This window comes from Oncorhynchus clarkii, chromosome 4, assembly GCF_045791955.1.
Source record: "Oncorhynchus clarkii lewisi isolate Uvic-CL-2024 chromosome 4, UVic_Ocla_1.0, whole genome shotgun sequence".
Lineage (NCBI taxonomy): Eukaryota > Metazoa > Chordata > Actinopteri > Salmoniformes > Salmonidae > Oncorhynchus > Oncorhynchus clarkii.
The window spans coordinates 49057154-49074646 of record NC_092150.1 but is presented as its reverse complement, the minus strand read 5'-3'; the positions used below and the strand labels follow the sequence as shown (position 1 = coordinate 49074646).

Genomic DNA, 17493 nt, shown 5'->3' with positions numbered 1-17493 from the left:
TGTATACCCAGTCATGTGAAATCCATAGATTAGGGCCTAATACATTTCAATTGACTGATTTCCTTATAAGAACTGTAAATCAGTAAAATCTTTAAAATTGTTGCATGTCGCGTTTATATTTTTGTTTAGTGTAGAAAACAAACGTCTCATACATGCTTATAACAGCGTATAAAGCATTATATCTACAGCTTTTAAAAGTTACAGAAAAAACAACTAAATCATGTTTTCCTTCCTCAATTTAACCTTCATCTTGTTTTTTCAAAACTCTTTCTGGAAATAAATGGGTTCAGAACTGACACTGCAGCAAAAGCAAGTCAATTTTGCCGAGAGCTTTTGTTGTTGTTTTCCAGCTCGTGATAGTTGGAAGAGGAGTTATTTTGATACCAAGAAGGCCACAGCCCCTTTGGAGGTCACATTGAGAAGTCTTCGTCAAGAGCTGGAGATATTCTACAATAACATCCTACACCAGCTAAAGGCGAGGGATGGAGGAGGAAAGCCCAGATGGCGGGCAAGATTGTCGAGCACCAAAGTAACAATCACTCCTTCAACTGAAGTGTGCTCCCCTCCCCAAACATTGGCTAGATAGTTTCCACCACATTTATTTAATGATTTTTTTGCTTTTAAATCTGTGAAGGAAGTGAACATGCAGATTATTGGGATGTAAAGTTGATTCAGGTTTTATGGTTCAGTAAGGCCATAGCAACAATGTCAGTTTGACTGTGCCACATCATCCACTAGAGGGAATCAGTTCATATTGTGGTCAATACAGACCATGCCATTATTATAGACAGTGGTGTAAAGTACTTAAGTAAAAATACTTTGACGTACTACTTAAGTAGTGTTCGTGTGGATCTGTACTTTACTATTTATATTTGGGACAACTTTTACTTTACTACATTCCTAAATTAAAGAATGTGCTTTTTACTTGATACATTTTGCTTGACACCCAAGTACTCGTTACATTTTGAATGCTTAGCAGGACAGGAAAATGGTCCAATTCACGCACTTATCAAATGAACATCCCTGGTCATCTCTACTGCCTCTGATCTGGTGGACTCACTAAACACAAATGCTTTGTTTGTAAATTATGTCAGAATGTTTTTTTTTACATTTACATTTTCTATTAAGGAATCTTCAAGTATGACAATTGGGTACTCTTCCCACCATGTTCAGAATGAGCTCATTATCCAGATAATGACAGAGAGCCATGAGATTGACAACCTAAGGAGGAAGGTGGATGATGCCAAGATGAGGCTCGTCACAGAGATCAAGGTATTAAAATCTTAATTGCAATTTGACTCCCTCATAACTCTACAAATGTAAATGCAATTCTCTATTTTTCCATCCCTGTTTATCTCATTGGGAAAAACTACAGTATGTTAAGGGCTCAGTTGAAAAATATTTCAAATGAGAAGCAGACATTTCAGTTATCAACTTTTACATGGGACTTGGGCAGGAGGTGGAGAGCTTTGATGGACAGACAGTGCTCAATGTTTTTCATTGATGCACTTCCTTGTTTATTTCCTCCTAGCTCGGGAAGCAGGCTGCCACAGAGCTGAGAGCCTTGAAGGCTGAGCTGGCCCAGAAGAATACCCAGACATTTCTCTCTGGCTCCATGGGCTTTGGAGCAGGAGCAAAGGACAGACCACAGGTTCAAAGCATCCCTAACTGAGCCACTTCTACCAGTACCACCGTGGCCTTATTCCAGAAGACAATGTTTGCTTTTCGCTTATTCCAAATTATATATTTTAGAAAAGGTCACATTTAAATTATGTCTATTTGCAATGCATATCAAGTGAAAGCCATGACTTCAGTTTACCAAACAACAATTGTTCGTATTAAACTGTGGTGTCCCTGTTGCAGCAAGAACAATCTCTCATTTGATCATTTACCTGTGTTGATACTACCATCTTAAAATCTTAAGTATGAAAACAAATATTTGTACAGTATCAAAGCAACAGTATCTGCCATGACTAAGAGATTTCGTAACCGTTTCATGATGGAATTTTCTTCAAAGTCACAGCAGTTTTAGGATTGACTAGGCCGTCATTGAAAATAAGAATTTGTTCTTAACTGACTTGCCTATAAAGTTAAAATATTTTTTTTAAACAGTGTTCGTGAGAGTAAAAGAAAAGACAAATATTGTTGGCGGGAATTATTTATGTTTTTTATTTAATCTACTGGCATATGCACATCACAGTATTTATTAAGTGCTTATACGGCAAAGCCAAATTTGTTTTGTAAGATTCACAGTGGCACAATGCTGCGTTTGACAATCATCTGTGTTGGCATGATTCTTTGTACAAAACATACCCCCTCTTAAAGTGGCTCATGTTTTTACAATTGCAATAAAAAAAACTACTATGAAATAGAAGTGCAAGTACGCATCCCTGAGATCAAGAGGAATACACGTTACGGTTCCTCTGTCCCACTTCTGTCCTCGAACAAAAGCATCTATTGACTAGCAACAAATAGCTGTGAGGATCCAATGGAAAGGCAGTCTTCTCAGCACTGAGCGTCTTGGCAACCCATGAGGGCGTTCCACATGTCTCGACTCTGTTCCTGGGCAACTGAGTTGTTGCTGTAGTCCAGGAGGTTGCCGCACCACATCCCCGTGCCCTTCAGGCCCAGCTCTCGTACATATGCCACCTTCAGGGCAATGCTTTCTGGGTCGTCGTACCACACCTGATGGATCTGTCCCCTTTGGTCCTGTGGATGATAGTTCAGTTCACAAACTCTGTAATGGGGCAACAGCGACAATGGCACCCTCTTTGCAAACAAGGAGGATAATGCAGCCTTGGCGAGAGTTCAACTTGAGCCAGTGTTTTTTATTGGATTTGGAGGAAGCGATTTGTTGTGAGGTGACTGTGTTAGATTGAACTAACAGCACTTCAGTCAAATAGCCTTTCCCCCAAAATGGCTGCAGCTTGTGTTGAGTTGTCATTTGCCACCAGCAGCCCAGACAAATGGGCTTAGGATACTTGTTCAACAAACTTTCTATACAATGTGTCTCCATACCTTGTAGTTGTAGTAGGGAGCCAGCTGGACCTCGTCCCACAGCCTGCCAGACAGAGAGCCGTTGATCTGTTTCATCATAAAGCTGTAAGGGATCTGACGGCCAGCTGCATCGCTACAAGGTGCACCCCGGAACGGAACCTTGGCTAAGGAGCACACCCCTTCCTAATTAGAGAAAAATACACATAGTTGAGACAGCAGGACGATGTTCTCTAATTTTTTTCTGGTACAGTGCCTGCTACAGAAAGTATTCACACCCCTAGACTTTTTCAACATTTTGTTGTTACAAAATGGAATTAAAATTCATAGAATATTCATTTTTATGTCAACGATCTACACAAAATACTCTGTCAAAGTGGAAAATAAATAAATATATACATCTCTTGATTAGATAAGTATTCAACCCCCTGAGTTAGAGTCACCTTTGGCAGCGTTTACAGCTGTGAGTCTTTGTGAGTAAGTCTAAGAGTTTTGCACACCTGGATTGCACATTCTTTTTAAAATAGGCTGCCAAAATTGGTTGTTGATTATTGCTAAACAGCCATTTAAGTCTTGCCATAGATTTAAGTCAAAACTGCAACAAGGTCACTCAGGAACATTCAATGTCGTCTTGGTAAGCAGATTGGTAAGGTTATTGTTCTGCTGAAAGGTGAGTTTGTCTCCCAGTGTCGGAAAGCAGATTGATATACCCTGATGAAGACATTGGACATTATATTTTTGCATCTGAGCTCCTAGGAAAGGAAAGCAGATTGAACCAGGTTTTCCTCTAGGATTTTGCCTGTGCTTAGCTCTACTGTAAAAAACAAGAAAGCATACCCATAACATGCAGCCACCACCATTCTTGAAAATATGATGAGTGGTACTCCATGATGTGTATAGTATGTTGGATTTGCCCTACACATAATGCTTTGTATCCAGTACAAAGTTCATTTTTGCAGTTTTATGGTAGTGCCTTACTGGAAACAGGATGCATATTTTTGAATATTTTTTCTTCTGTACATGCTTCCTTTCCACTCTGTCAATGAGGTTAGTATTGTGGAGTGAGTAACTACAACACTGTTGATCCATCCTAAGTTCTCCTATTACAGCCATTGAAAACTCTGTTGGAAACCCTGTGTGGTTTCATTCCTCTCCAGCAACTGTGGACGTATTAATAAACCATCCAAAGCGTTATTAATGCCTTCACAACGCTTAAAGGACTTTATTTTATATTTGACCTATCTACCAATAGGTACCCATCTTTGCGAGGAATTGGAAAACCTCCCTGGTATTTGTTGTTGAATCCGTGTTTGAAATTCAATGTGACTTGTTAAGCCAATTTTTACTCCTGAACATAGTGCGTTCGGAAAATGTTCAGACCCCTTGACTTTTTCCACTTTGTAACATTACAGCCTTATTCTAAAATCGATAGTTTTATCCATCCATCTACACACAATACCCAATAATGACAACAAAAACAGGTTTTTAGAAAATGCATTACTAATATATAGTCAGACCCTTTACTCAGTACTTTGTTGAAACCCCATTGGCAGCGATTACACCCTCGAGTCTCCTTGGGTATGGCGCTGCAAGCTTGGCACACCTATATTTGGGGAGTTTCTCCCATTCTTGTCTGCAGACCCTTCAAGCTCTGTCAGGTTGTGTGCTTAAGGTCATTGTCCTGTTGGAAGGTGAACATTTGCCCCAGTCTGAGGTCCTGAGTGGTCTGGAGCAGGTTTTCATCAAGGATCACTTCTGTACTTTGCTCCGTTCCTCTTTCCCTTAATCCGGACTAGTCTCCCAGTCCCCGCCGCTGAAAAACATCCCCACAGCATGATGCTGCTACCACCATGCATCACCGTAGGGATGGTGCCAATGTTTATTTCAGGTTAGAAGGGTTTAATCTTGGTTTCATCAAACCAGAGAATGTTTCTCATAGTCAGAGTCATGTGCATTTTACTGAGGAGTGGCTTCTGTCTGGCCACTACCATAAAGGCCTGATTGGTGGAGTGCTGCAGAGATGGTTGTCCTTCTGGAAGGTTCTCCCATCTCCACAGAGGAACTCTGGAGCTCTGTCAGAGTAACCAGCTCCCCCGACTGCTCAGTTTGGCCTGGTGGCCAGCTCTAGGAAGAGGCTTTTTGGTTCCGAAACTTCTTTCATTTAAGAATGATAGACAGGTGTGCGCCTTTCCAAATCATGTCCAATCAATTGAATTTACCACAGGTGGACACCAATCAAGTTGTAAAAACATCAAGGATGATCAATGGTAACAGGATGCACTGGAGCTCAATTTTAAGTCTCATAACAAAGGGTCTGAATACCTATATTAGCTAACACTTCTAAAACATGTTTTGATTTGTCATTATGAGGTATGAGGTAGATTGATGAGGGATTTAGTTTATTTAATCCATTTTAGAATAAGGCTGTAATCTAACAATGTGGAAAAAGGGAAGGGGTCTGAATACTTTTCGAATGCACTAATTCCACTTTGACATTAAGGGGTATTGTGTAGCCAGTGACAAAAAAAAATCTAAATGTAATTCTTTTTAAATTCAGGCTGTAATAAAATGTGGAAAAAGCCAAGGGGTGTGAATACTTTGAGGGCACTAAGCGCAAACTTGAAAGTGCATTCTGTGCAACTTCTGGCACGTGTTTACTGTGAACACTGAGGCTGTACCTGCTTTAAGTTAAACGTTTTAACAGTGGCCAAGAAGGCTACTGTGGCTATTTGATCATAATGTAGGCCTACCAGAGTGGCCTAACATCAAAAACAGACAAACATGGAAATAGCTATTGAAATAACTGTTCCATGATACAGCCTACATACAGTAAGTAGCATCCAACGTGTTCAATGTAGGTCTACAATCCATGAGACTTTAGAGAACATCCTCACAAAATGTATGCTACCCTCTACCTATCGGCTTCTTAGATTATTCAAGTTTATCTCAAAATATAACACTGCCTCTTTAAGACATAAAAAAACTATTTACCTGACTCGATTTCCAAAGATGGCTAGAAATGTACGTTTTGTGCTCTTGTAGGAAGCAATCACTCCCCATTGCTGACCAGAAATAAGCTATAACTGGGCTAATAACCTCACTAACTAGCAAAGAATATGAATAAATGTGCACACGTGGCTACATGAGGCCCTGATCTCAAAAAAAGGCGCATCTACTTGCGATCGCTCGATGCGCTCTGCCAAAAACCAAAATCACAGACTGTCTTGCATAGTTAGATTTGTTACGGTATTGTGCATTGAAAAGTGGCTAATATGTTGATTTGATCATAATCCCCACAGTAGAGGGAAACATTGATAGTGTAAACTAACAGGGCATACACTCAAGTAAAGTTGAGAAGTTCAATTTTGGAGTATTCACCTGGGAGAAGTCGAGACAAGGGTAATCATAGCCATACCATGGTACTCCCATCACAAGCTTCTTTGGATCTATCATCATCGCCAAATATTGGTCATACGCTGGAATAAAAGACAGAAGGCCATAGCAGGTTAGGATTAGTCTGTTCAGCATGACAAGTAGTGGCTAGGGATCCGTAGTTTTTAGCTTTAAGTCAAATAACTGCAATAAAATGGCTTCTGGTTTGGGCTTCTAGAGGTCCTTCTCCACAAATTACTTACCTGACTGTGTCTGATTGAATGGCGCATTTGCCATCGCAACACAATCGCCCCATATTTGACTCTGCTCATCATATGACATCACAAATAGCAGGTCGCAGGACTCTGCAATGGCGGCGTAGTCATAGCAGCGCCCGTCTATACACTTGGGCGACCAGGCAACATCAAATGACACCTGAGAACGAGTCAGGAGAAGAGGGTAAGTTAAGGGCACGGAGGAAGCTGGGTCCTATTCATTAGGGCAGTGGTTTTGAAATATCCCATCTGGTACACCCAGACAATCCACACTATTGTTGTAGCCCTGAGCTAGATCATCTGATAAACCTAATCAAAGTTTTGATAGTTAGTTGACAAGTTGAATAAGGTGTGCTAGCTCTGGAATAGTTCTAATATATGGAATGGCTGGTGGTCCCCAAGGAGAGGTTTGAAAACCCCTGCATTAGGGCACATCATAGTAAAACGAAAACAGCTGTTTCAGTTCATTTTCTTCTGGTTGGTGCCTGATGAGTGTTTTCAGTTGTGACACCCAAAAAAGCTTAGGTATGCAGATTGTAAGGTTGGATTAATCAATTTAATTTCAACCAAAATTGTGAATGTGGCCCGCTTTCATTTGTGAATCAGAGCGTAATTAGCTTACACGCCAACATATCCCCTACACCCCAAGTTATTGGTCTGGCATGACTAGGATACACTATTGTACTCACCTGGGAACCTGGGATCTCTCTATGAAAGGCCTCAGTGGTCTCTTTGACGAGTGCTGTCAAGGTGTAGTACTCTGGGGAGGAGTCGGCCACCTCTTGCTCAATGTCTATGTTGATGCCATCCATAAACTGCTTCTTTGCCAAGTCCACTTTGCTTGTGATCCATGCTGTCCTGTTGGCAGGGTCCACCATTTCATGGATAGACACGTCACCTACAGTAAAGAAATGTACAACACTGACAAATGCATTTAGGATTAGTGCACATGGAGGGCTCATCTAGGGCTAGGCGATATATATAAATATTTTGATGAATTCAAATGTCAATTTTACCACAATGTTCCAAATGACTATTGCAAGAAGCAATTTTAAAAAGGCAAACGCTATTTGTTTTGTAATCATTGTTTTTCTCAATATGGCAAATTTTGTAGTTTAGGGACATCACTCAAATCTGACTAGGCCTGGCTCGCAGAAGGCATTCCAATTCATCCCAAAGGTGTTCGATGGGGTTAAGGTCAGGGCTCTGTGCAGGCCAGTCTCAACAATCCATTCCTGTATGGACCTCGCTTTGTGCACAAGAGCAATGTCATGCTAAAACAGGAAAGAGCCTTCCCCAAACTGTTGCCACAAAGTTGGAAGCACAGAATCGTGTAGAATGTACAGAGCCAGTCAGTCATAAGTTTGGACACACCTACTAATTCAAGTGTTTCTCTATTTTTTACTATTTTCTACATTGTAGAATAATAGTGAAGAGATCAACACTATGAAATAACACATATTCAATCATGTAGTAACCAAAAAAGGTGTTAAACAAATCAAAATACACTGCTCAAAAAAAGAAAAGGGAACACTTAAACAACACAATTTGACTCCAAGTCAATCACACTTCTTTGAAATCAAACTGTCCACTTAGGAAGCAACACTGATTGACAATAAATGTCACATGCTGTTGTGCAAATGGAATAGACAACAGGTGGAAATTATAGGCAATTAGCAAGACACCCCCAATAAAGGAGTGGATCTGCAGGTGGTGACTACAGACCACTTCTCAGTTCCTATGCTTCCTGGCTGATGTTTTGGTCACTTTTGAATGCTGGCGGTGCTTTCACTCTAGTGGTAGCATGAGACAGAGTCTACAACCCACACAAGTGGCTCGGGTAGTGCAGCTCATCCAGGATGGCACATCAATGCGAGCTGTGGCAAGACAGGAGACAGGCCAGTACATCAGGAGACGTGGAGGAGGCCATCAACCCATCAGCAGGACCGCTACCTCCGCCTTTGTGCAAGGAGGAGCACTGCAAGAGCCCTGCAAAATGACCTCAAGCAGGCCACGTATGTGCATGTGTCTGCTCAAACGGTCAGAAACAGACTCCATGATGGTGGTATGAGGGCCCGACATCCACAGGTGGGGGTTGTGCTTACAGCCCAACACCGTGCAGGACGTTTGCCAGAGAACACCAAGATTGGCAAATTCGCCGCTGGCTCCCAGTGCTCTTCACAGATGAAAGCAGGTTCACACTGAGCACGTGACAGACGTGACAGTCTGGAGACGCCGTGGAGAACGTTCTGCTGCCTGCAACATCCTCCAGCATGACCGGTTTGGCGGTGGGTCAGTCATGGTGTGGGGTGGCATTTCTTTGGGGCTCCATGTGCTCACCAGAGGTAGCCTGACTGCCATTAGGTACCGAGATGAGATCCTCAGACCCCTTGTGAGACCATATGCTGGTGCGGTTGGCCCTGGGTTCCTCCTAATGCAAGACAATGCTAGATGGAGTGTGTCAGCAGTTCCTGCAAGAGGAAGGCATTGATGCTATGGACTGGCCTGCCCGTTCCCCAGACCTGAATCCAATTGAGCACATCTGGGACATCATGTCTCGCTCCATCCACCACCAGTTGCACCAGACTGTCAAATCTCACCATACCTTCTCTGCTATGCAATCTGGTTTCAGAGCTGGTCATGGGTGCACCTCAGCCACGCTCAAGGTCCTAAACGATATCTTAACCGCCATCGATAAGAAACATTACTGTGCAGCCGTATTCATTGATCTGGCCAAGGCTTTCGACTCTGTCAATCACCACATCCTCATCGGCAGACTCGACAGCCTTGGTTCCTCAAATGATTGCCTCGCCAGGTTCACCAACTACTTCTCTGATAGAGTTCAGTATGTCAAATCGGAGGGTCTGCTGTCCGGACCTCTGGCAGTCTCTATGGGGGTGCCACAGGGTTCAATTCTTGGACCAACTCTCTTCTCTGTATACATCAATGATGTCGCTCTTGCTGCTGGTAAGTCTCTGATCCACCTCTACGCAGACGACACCATTCTGTATACTTCTGGCCCTTCATTGGACACTGTGTTAACAACCCTCCAGGCAAGCTTCAATGCCATACAACTCTCCTTCCGTGGCCTCCAATTGCTCTTAAAAACATGTCAAACTAATGCATGCTCTTCAACCGATCGCTGCCTGCACCTGCCCGCCTGTCCAACATCACTACTCTGGACGGCTCTGATTTAGAATATGTGGACAACTACAAATACCTAGGTGTCTTGTTAGACTGTAAACACTCCTTCCAGACCCACATCAAACATCTCCAATCCAAAGTTAAATCTAGAATTGGCTTCCTATTTCGCAACAAAGCATCCTTCACTCATGCTGCCAAACATACCCTTGTAAAACTGACCATCCTACCAATCCTCGACTTCGGCGATGTCATTTACAAAATAGCCTCCAATACCCTACTCAACAAATTGGATGCAGTATCACAGCGCAATACGTTTTGTCACCAAAGCACCATATACTACCCACCATTGCGACCTGTACGCTCTCGTTGGCTGGCCCTTGCTTCATACTCGTCGCCAAACCCACTGGCTCCATGTCATCTACAAGACCTTGCTAGGTAAAGTCCCCCCTTATCTCAGCTCGCTGGTCACCATAGCTTCTCCCACCTGTAGCACACGCTCCAGCAGGTATATCTCTCTAGTCACCCCCAAAACCAATTCTTCCTTTGGCCGCCTCTCCTTCCAGTTCTCTGCTGCCAATGACTGGAACGAACTACAAAAATCTCTGAAACTGGAAACACTTATCTCCCTCACTAGCTTTAAGCACCAACTGTCAGAGCAGCTCACAGATTACAGCCCCTGTACATAGCCCACTTATAATTTAGCCCAAACAACTACCTCTTTCCCTACTGGATTTATTTTATTTATTTAGCTCCTTTGCACCCCATTATTTTTATTTCTACTTTGCACATTCTTCCACTGCAAATCTACCATTCCAGTGTTTTACCTTGCTATATTGTATTTACTTTGCCACCATGGCCTTTTTTTGCCTTTACCTCCCTTATCTCACCTCATTTGCTCACATCGTGTATAGATTTGTTTATACTGTATTATTGACTGTATGTTTGTTTTACTCCATGTGTAACTCTGTTGTTGTATGTGTCGAACTGCTTTGCTTTATCTTGGCCAGGTCGCAATTGTAAATGAGAACTTGTTCTCAACTTGCCTACCTGGTTAAATAAAGGTGAAATAAAAATAAATAAAACAATTTAGTGTTCCCTTTATTTTTTTTGAGCAGTGTATATTTATATTTGAGATTCTTCAAAGTGGCCACCCTTTGCCTTGATGGTAGCTTTGCACACTCTTGGCATTCTCTCAAGGTTCACATATGCTGAGCACTTGTTAGCTGCTTTTCCTTCGCTCCCCGGTCCAACTCATCCCAAACCATCTCAATTGGGTTGAGGTCGGGTGACTGTGGAGTCCAGGTCATCTGATGCAGCACTCCATCGCTCTCCTTCTTGGTTAAATAGCCCTTACACAGCCTGGAGGGGGGGGGGTCATTGTCCTGTTGATAATCTCACTAAGCGCAAACCGGATGGAATGGCGTATCGCTGCAGAATGCTATGGTATCCTTGCTGGTCAAGTGTGTCTTGAATTCAAAATAGACAATGTCACCAGCAAAGCACCCCCACCTCCATGCTTCACGGTGGGAGCCACACATGCGGAGATAGATCTGTTCACCTACTCTCCGTCACAATGACACAACGGTTAGAACCAAAAATCTCAAATTTGGACTCATCAGACCAAAGGACAGATTTTCACCGGTCTAATGTCCATTGCTCATGTTTCTTGGACCAAGTAAGTCTCTTCTTATTATTGGTGTCCTTTTGGTAGTGGTTTCGACCATGAAGGCCTGATTCACAGCCTCCTCTGAACAGATGATGTTGAGATGTGTCTATTACTTGAACTCTGAAGCATTTATTCAGGCTGCAATCTGAGATGCAGTTAACTAATGAATTTATCCTCTGCAGCAGAGGTAACTCTTGGTCTTCCATTCCTGTGGCGGTCCTCATGAGAGACAGTTTCATCGCAGTGTTTGATGGTTTTATCGACTGCACTTGAAGAAACTTTCAAAGTTCTTGAAATTTTCGGATTGACTGACCTTCATGTCTTATAGTAATGATGGACTGCCGTTTCGCTTTGCTTATTTGAGCTGTTCTTGCCATAATATGGACTTGGTCTTTAACCAAATAGGGCAATCTTCTGTATACCACCCCTACCTAGTCACAACAAATGATTGGCACAAACGCATTAAGAAAATAAATTCCACAAATTAACTTCACAAGGCACACCTGTTAATTGAAATGCATTCCAGGTGACTACCTCATGGAGCTGGTTGAGAGAATGCAAAGAGTGTACAAAGCTGTTGTGGAAAATTATAATTATTCATGCTAGCCCATGTTTTATTGTTTAAAGAATTGTCTTGTTATACGTGTTTTTTCTAACCTGATACAAACTTGTATTTGTGGGACTTAGTAATAAGACTGCGCGTATAGCCACGGTCCGTTTGTGTGCGACCGCAAGATGTGACATCCCGTGGGTTTACCATCTACAGAAACTTGCAGAAAGGAGCACAATATAGTATTTGTTGTTGTGAATGCAGTTATACGGTTGAGCCCTCGGGCTATCAACCTCATGTCGTCTTAAATCTGCACAGACTAATTGCCTTTTACACAGTATCTGCTGACTGCCACCTATACAAAAATTATGTGCTTCTCTATAAAAGCATTGAACCGGCACTGTTCGTTGAGCTCTTCAACTATGCACTGTTGAGTGGATAGTTGATTCTCCATTTTTGCAAATCTTATATTAAAGTGTTGTTTGAAAGAATCTGCATTCTCTCTTCCTATAGAATTGCTACCACAGCTGTCAAAGGGTGGCTACGTTGAAGAATCTCAAATATAAGAAAAGTTAAACACTTTTTTGGTTACTACATGATTCCATGTGTTATTTCATAGTTGATGTCTTCACTATTATTCTACAATGTAGAAAAAAGTAAAACATTAAGAAAAACGCTTGAATGAGTAGGTGTGTCCAAACTTTTGACTGGTACTGTAACTAATGCTATTTGGAGAGGATTGGATTTGATATTCTAAGAAGACAATTCTAGCAACATGAAGATACTAGCTAATGCTAAAACAATAGCTAAATGCTAGCAGCACTTTGAAGGGACCCTAAAGGTTGTTAAGAACAAATTATTATTTACAATGATGGCCCGGATGACGGTGGGCGCCGCCCTATGGGACTCCAAATCACGGTCGAATGTGATACAGCCTGGATTCAAACTAGGGACTGTAGTGACGCCTCTTGCACTGAGATGCAGTGCCTTAGACCGCTGCGCCACTCAGGAGCCCCCAAATTAATGTTTGTAGTGACTAAGAGAAGAACATTCTCATTAAAGGACGGACATTGTTAATAGCCATAAAGTGATCAAGTGGGCTTGAGGTGACATTGACAGTTTTGGTGCTCACAAGTTTTGCTGTGACAAGTCTGTACTGTCTAAAAGGAGTTCATTTGTATTTTTTATTATTTTTATTTTTAACAAATGTTTGTTTATGTGGATTAAGGTCTTAAAGAGGGAATTTTACTGTCAAAGTTATTTTCTATATTTCGTCTGTAAAGGAAAGAGATTTAAATGATTTTTGTTAAAGCACATTTTTTATTTTTTTTGTATGGTTTACGGAACCGGTTCTATAGGTTAAGTTACACTCGGTGTAGAGGATTTTGGTTAAATATTTTCTTGGTGTCTATTTTCTGTGCTACAAAAAGTATGCATATTTGTATAAAATAAAACATACATTTGATTGCAATTTTGAATTGTGAAAATAAGTTTATTTTGTGTAAAAAGGGACCCACAGTATTGTGATTACACTTACTACCAACTCAAAACGTTATATTCATAAAACAAAGCTGAACAACAGTTCATGAAAACTGAAGAGTCAATAAACCAAGACACTGTGAGAACTCCAAAACCCTGGTTCCCTTTTATTGATGTACTCCAATAATTAAATCCTTACACTTAGGTCTATTCCGTTTCTTTTTATCCTATAAAACTCTAGTCCTTGCCGATGACAAGCATACACATAACGATGCAGCCACCACTATGTTTGAAAATATGAAGTGTGGTACACTCAGTAATGTGTTGGATTTTCCCCAAACATAACACTTTGTATTCAAGTCTTTAATTTATTTGCCAGGTCTACTTTAGTGCCTTATTGCAAACAGGATGCATGTTTTTGAATATTTTTATTCTGTACTGGCTTCCTTCTTTTCACTCTGTCATTTAGGTTAGTATTGTGGAGTAACTACAATGTTAATGATCCATCCTCACTTCTCTCCTATCACAGCCATTCAACTCTTTAGCTGTTTTAAAGTCACTGTTGGCCTCATGGTGAATTCCCTGAGTGGTAACAAAGGCAACAAAATGTGGGAAAAGGGGTCTGAACACTTTCCGAATGCACTGTATATGAATTGAAGCTGATTTGCTGGTGTTTTCACTGTATTATGTCCAACAAAAATAGTTACACATTTTTTTGCCCAGAAAACTTGGGGAACCAAATAAAATCACTGGGCTGCCAGTTGAGGAAGCCTGGGCTAGGTTGTTTTCAAATACCAGTAATATCCTTTCAAATCCATGTATGGAGGTGATGAAGTGCACACTGGCATATGGTTGGGATGAGAGGTCAGCCGATTATGATTTTTCAACACCGATACCGATTATTGGAGGACCAAAAATGCTGATACCGATTTAAATCGGCCGATTTTTTAAATGTATTTGTAATAATTGCAATTACAACAATACTGAATGAACACTTATTTTAACTTAATATAATACATCAATAAAATCAATTTAGCCTCAAATAAATAATGAAACATGTTCAATTTGGTTTAAATAATGCAAAAACAAAGTGTTGGAGAAGAAAGTAAAAGTGCAATATGTGCCATGTAAGAAAGCTAACGTTTAAGTTCCTTGCTCAGAACATGAGAACATATGAAAGCTGGTGGTTCCTTTTAACATGAGTCTTCAATAATCCCAGGTAAGAATTTTTAGGTTGTAGTAACTAAAGGAATTATAGGACTATTTCTCTCTATATCATTTGTATTTCATATACCTTTGACTATTGGATGTTCTTATAGGCACTTTAGTATTGCCAGTGTAACAGTATAGCTTCCGTCCCTCTCCTCACCCCTACCTGGGCTCGAACCAGGAACACATTGACAACAGCCACCCTCGAAGCAGCATTACCCATGCAACCACTCCAAGTCTCCAAGTCTCAGAGCGAGTGACGTTTGAAACGCTATTAGCGCGCACCCCGCTAACTAGCTAGCCATTTCACATCGGTTACACCAGGCTCATGTCGGGAGTTGATAGGCTTTAAGTCATAAACAGCGCAATGCTTGACGCACAACGAAGAGCTGCTGGCAAAACGCACGAAAGTGCTGTTTGAATGAATGCTTACGAGCCTGCTGCTGCCTTCCACCGCTCAGTCAGATACTTGTATGCTCAGTCAGATTATATGCAACGCAGGACACGCTAGATAAACTAGTAATATAATCAACCATGTGTCGTTAACTAGTGAATATGATTGATTGTTTTTTTACTGCATTCGCGTAACAGTCTCCTTGTGGAGTGCAACGAGAGGCAGGTGGTTATAGCATTGGACTAGTTAACTGTAAGGTTGCAAGATTGGATCCCCCGAGCTGACAAGGTGAAAATCTGTCATTCCGCCCCTGAACGAGGCAGTTAACCCACCGTTCCTAGGCAAGTGACTTGACTAGTTAAATAAAGATTAAATAAAAAGGTGTTAATAAAAATATATATTATTATTATTATTTTTTAAATCGGCCAAATCGGTGTCCAAAAATACCGATTTCCGATTGCTTTGAAAACTTGAAATCGGTCCTAATTAATCGGCCATTCCGATTAATCGGTCGACCTCTAGTTGAGATGCCTAACCTTACCTTTCAGGACTAGCCGTGCTCCTTTCGAATGGGCGTGGCACATGAGTTCAGCATCATATTTCCCAAATGCAGCAACAGTTGTCACTTTTCCCCAATCATATGACTTCCATGCTTTCTTGCCCACATCAAACACAAACACCTGAAAGCAGAGAGACCAGTGGCAGGTGATGAATTCTAAAGCCTCTTGTCGTGTCAACTACTTTATTTTTTTACTGAATCTAGGCTAGACAAACATATTTCCACGATTTCATTCATATCAAAATCCATAGACATGGAATACTGGTCACTAAAAACAGAACACTGGTCACTTTAATAATAATGTTTTTCTGATTTCAGAAAACGTTTGACCTCTGTCATTGCCAACAAAGGGTATATAACAAAGTATTGAGATAAACTTTTGTTATTGACCAAATACTTATTTTCCACCATAATTTGCAAATAAATTCATAAAAAAATCCTACAATGTGATTTTCTTTCTCATTTTGTCTGTCATTGTTGAAGTGTACCTATGATGAAAATTACAGGCCTCTCATCTTTTTAAGTGGGAGAACTTGCACAATTGGTGGCTGACAAAAATACTTTTTTGCACCCCCCCTGGAGTGTATTCTAGTCAAGGCCATCCTATTCAACTATTGCTGTATATACACTCACAATATTCTATCCACAGCGTCCATAATGTCTATACATCCCATCACATTTGCATACTGTATTTATACTCCAGACTCCAACATTCCTCATCCTAATATTATATATTAATTAATTCCATTCTTGTGAATTGTTAAATATTACTACAATGTTGGAGATAGCGAAATGCTTGTGTTCCTACACCCGCAATTAAATCTGCTAAATATGTGTATGCAACCAATAACATTTGACTTATTGCAGACATATTGGATTTTAGACAATATTGAATTTGAAGCTAAATCCATGGTGGTCCCAAAAATAATCTGTGGTGGACCTGACTTAATTACAACAGTAGGGGCTAAAGATACAACATCCTTCAAGGAAACTTTTTGCCATTATGCATTTGTCAGGCAGGACGATACAGCACTGAATGAGAGCAAGTGTGGCTTGTGACTATGGCTATTAATCAGCTACAAAAAAAAAAAAGTTTACCTTTATCATCAATATTCATAGTTGACGTGTCCACCTATTGTATCTGTGTTTACAATTCTATATTTCCAAGATGCATTAAGATACAAACAGCAATAGGGTAGGTAAAACTGACAACGGACTACTTGTATTACAAATTGTAACAATAGCAGAGCTTGCAATATTGGATTACACAAATGTTTGCGGCCCATCCCTCCAGCCAGCCGTTATTCCGCACTTTTTGCGTTTAGGGTGTATGTCACAATATCTATCAATTTAACCACTTGCAGTAAAATGTGTACACAACCATCCATTTTATGTTTTGTAAGAGCTATCTCAAAAATGTCGGGGCCTTGCCATTAGCCTAGTTTGTCAGTGTACGCTCACCCACGACTTCACCCAAATGTCAGGGTTTAGTGTCACATTTTATGGGGCTGTCAGCCTAAACTCTCAAGTAGTTCCATCGTTTATTATGCTACCCTGTTTTAACAGCAGCATGGCGGGCTACATTTCTGCTAAACCGGTCATGCTAACGTTACCTCAAAGTCCTTCTCATCGCGAATTTGTTGACAGAGTTCCTGGATCTCGCATGGACAAACTTCTGCCTTGCAACACACGCTAACCAGCGTCAGAAACAAAAACAGCCACATTGTTGACAACAGTTGGGTAAGGTTTCGCACAAAATAGTTATTTGGTTTGATATCCGGAGTTTGCGCGTCAATACCTCTACGACGGGAGGTCTTTACGTTGCTTAGCGTGATATATCTAGTATCACAT

At 41.0% G+C, this 17493-nt stretch overlaps 2 protein-coding genes across 6 annotated transcripts in view; one reads left to right on the top strand and one right to left on the bottom strand.

Moving 5' to 3' along the window:
- The window catches only part of LOC139406910 (spermatogenesis associated 1), a 15288-nt gene extending 13140 nt beyond the window's left edge, over positions 1-2148 (top strand). For 3 of the 5 annotated variants that reach the window (XM_071150064.1, XM_071150063.1, XM_071150066.1), the window contains 3 exons: positions 351-529; positions 1129-1272; positions 1532-2148. In XM_071150064.1, coding sequence (XP_071006165.1) covers positions 351-529; positions 1129-1272; positions 1532-1672 — 464 coding nt within the window. In that variant the 3' untranslated portion in view covers positions 1673-2148. The remainder of the gene's footprint in view (positions 1-350; positions 530-1128; positions 1273-1531) is intronic. The other 2 variants (XM_071150065.1, XM_071150067.1) reach the window with 2 other exon arrangements.
- Positions 2143-17493, bottom strand: LOC139406911 (chitobiase, di-N-acetyl-). Its single transcript, XM_071150068.1, has 7 exons — positions 17256-17493; positions 15625-15763; positions 7331-7539; positions 6630-6801; positions 6373-6470; positions 3019-3180; positions 2143-2709 (listed from the first exon to the last, which is right to left on the bottom strand). Exons 1-7 carry the CDS (start codon positions 17364-17366, stop codon positions 2506-2508), a joined length of 1095 nt encoding a protein of 364 aa, XP_071006169.1. The 5' UTR covers positions 17367-17493; the 3' UTR covers positions 2143-2505.

Bases quoted from the DNA above. Each gene is read 5' to 3' on its own strand.
- LOC139406911 (XM_071150068.1), bottom strand. From the start codon at position 17,366: ATGTGGCTGTTTTTGTTTCTGACGCTGGTTAGCGTGTGTTGCAAGGCA. The intron at 6,471-6,629 runs GTAAGTAATTTG...CTTTTATTCCAG, and splicing joins ATTCAATCAGACACAGTCAG to CGTATGACCAATATTTGGCG. The intron at 3,181-6,372 runs GTGAATACTCCA...TTCTCTAATTAG, and splicing joins CTTGTCTCGACTTCTCCCAG to GAAGGGGTGTGCTCCTTAGC.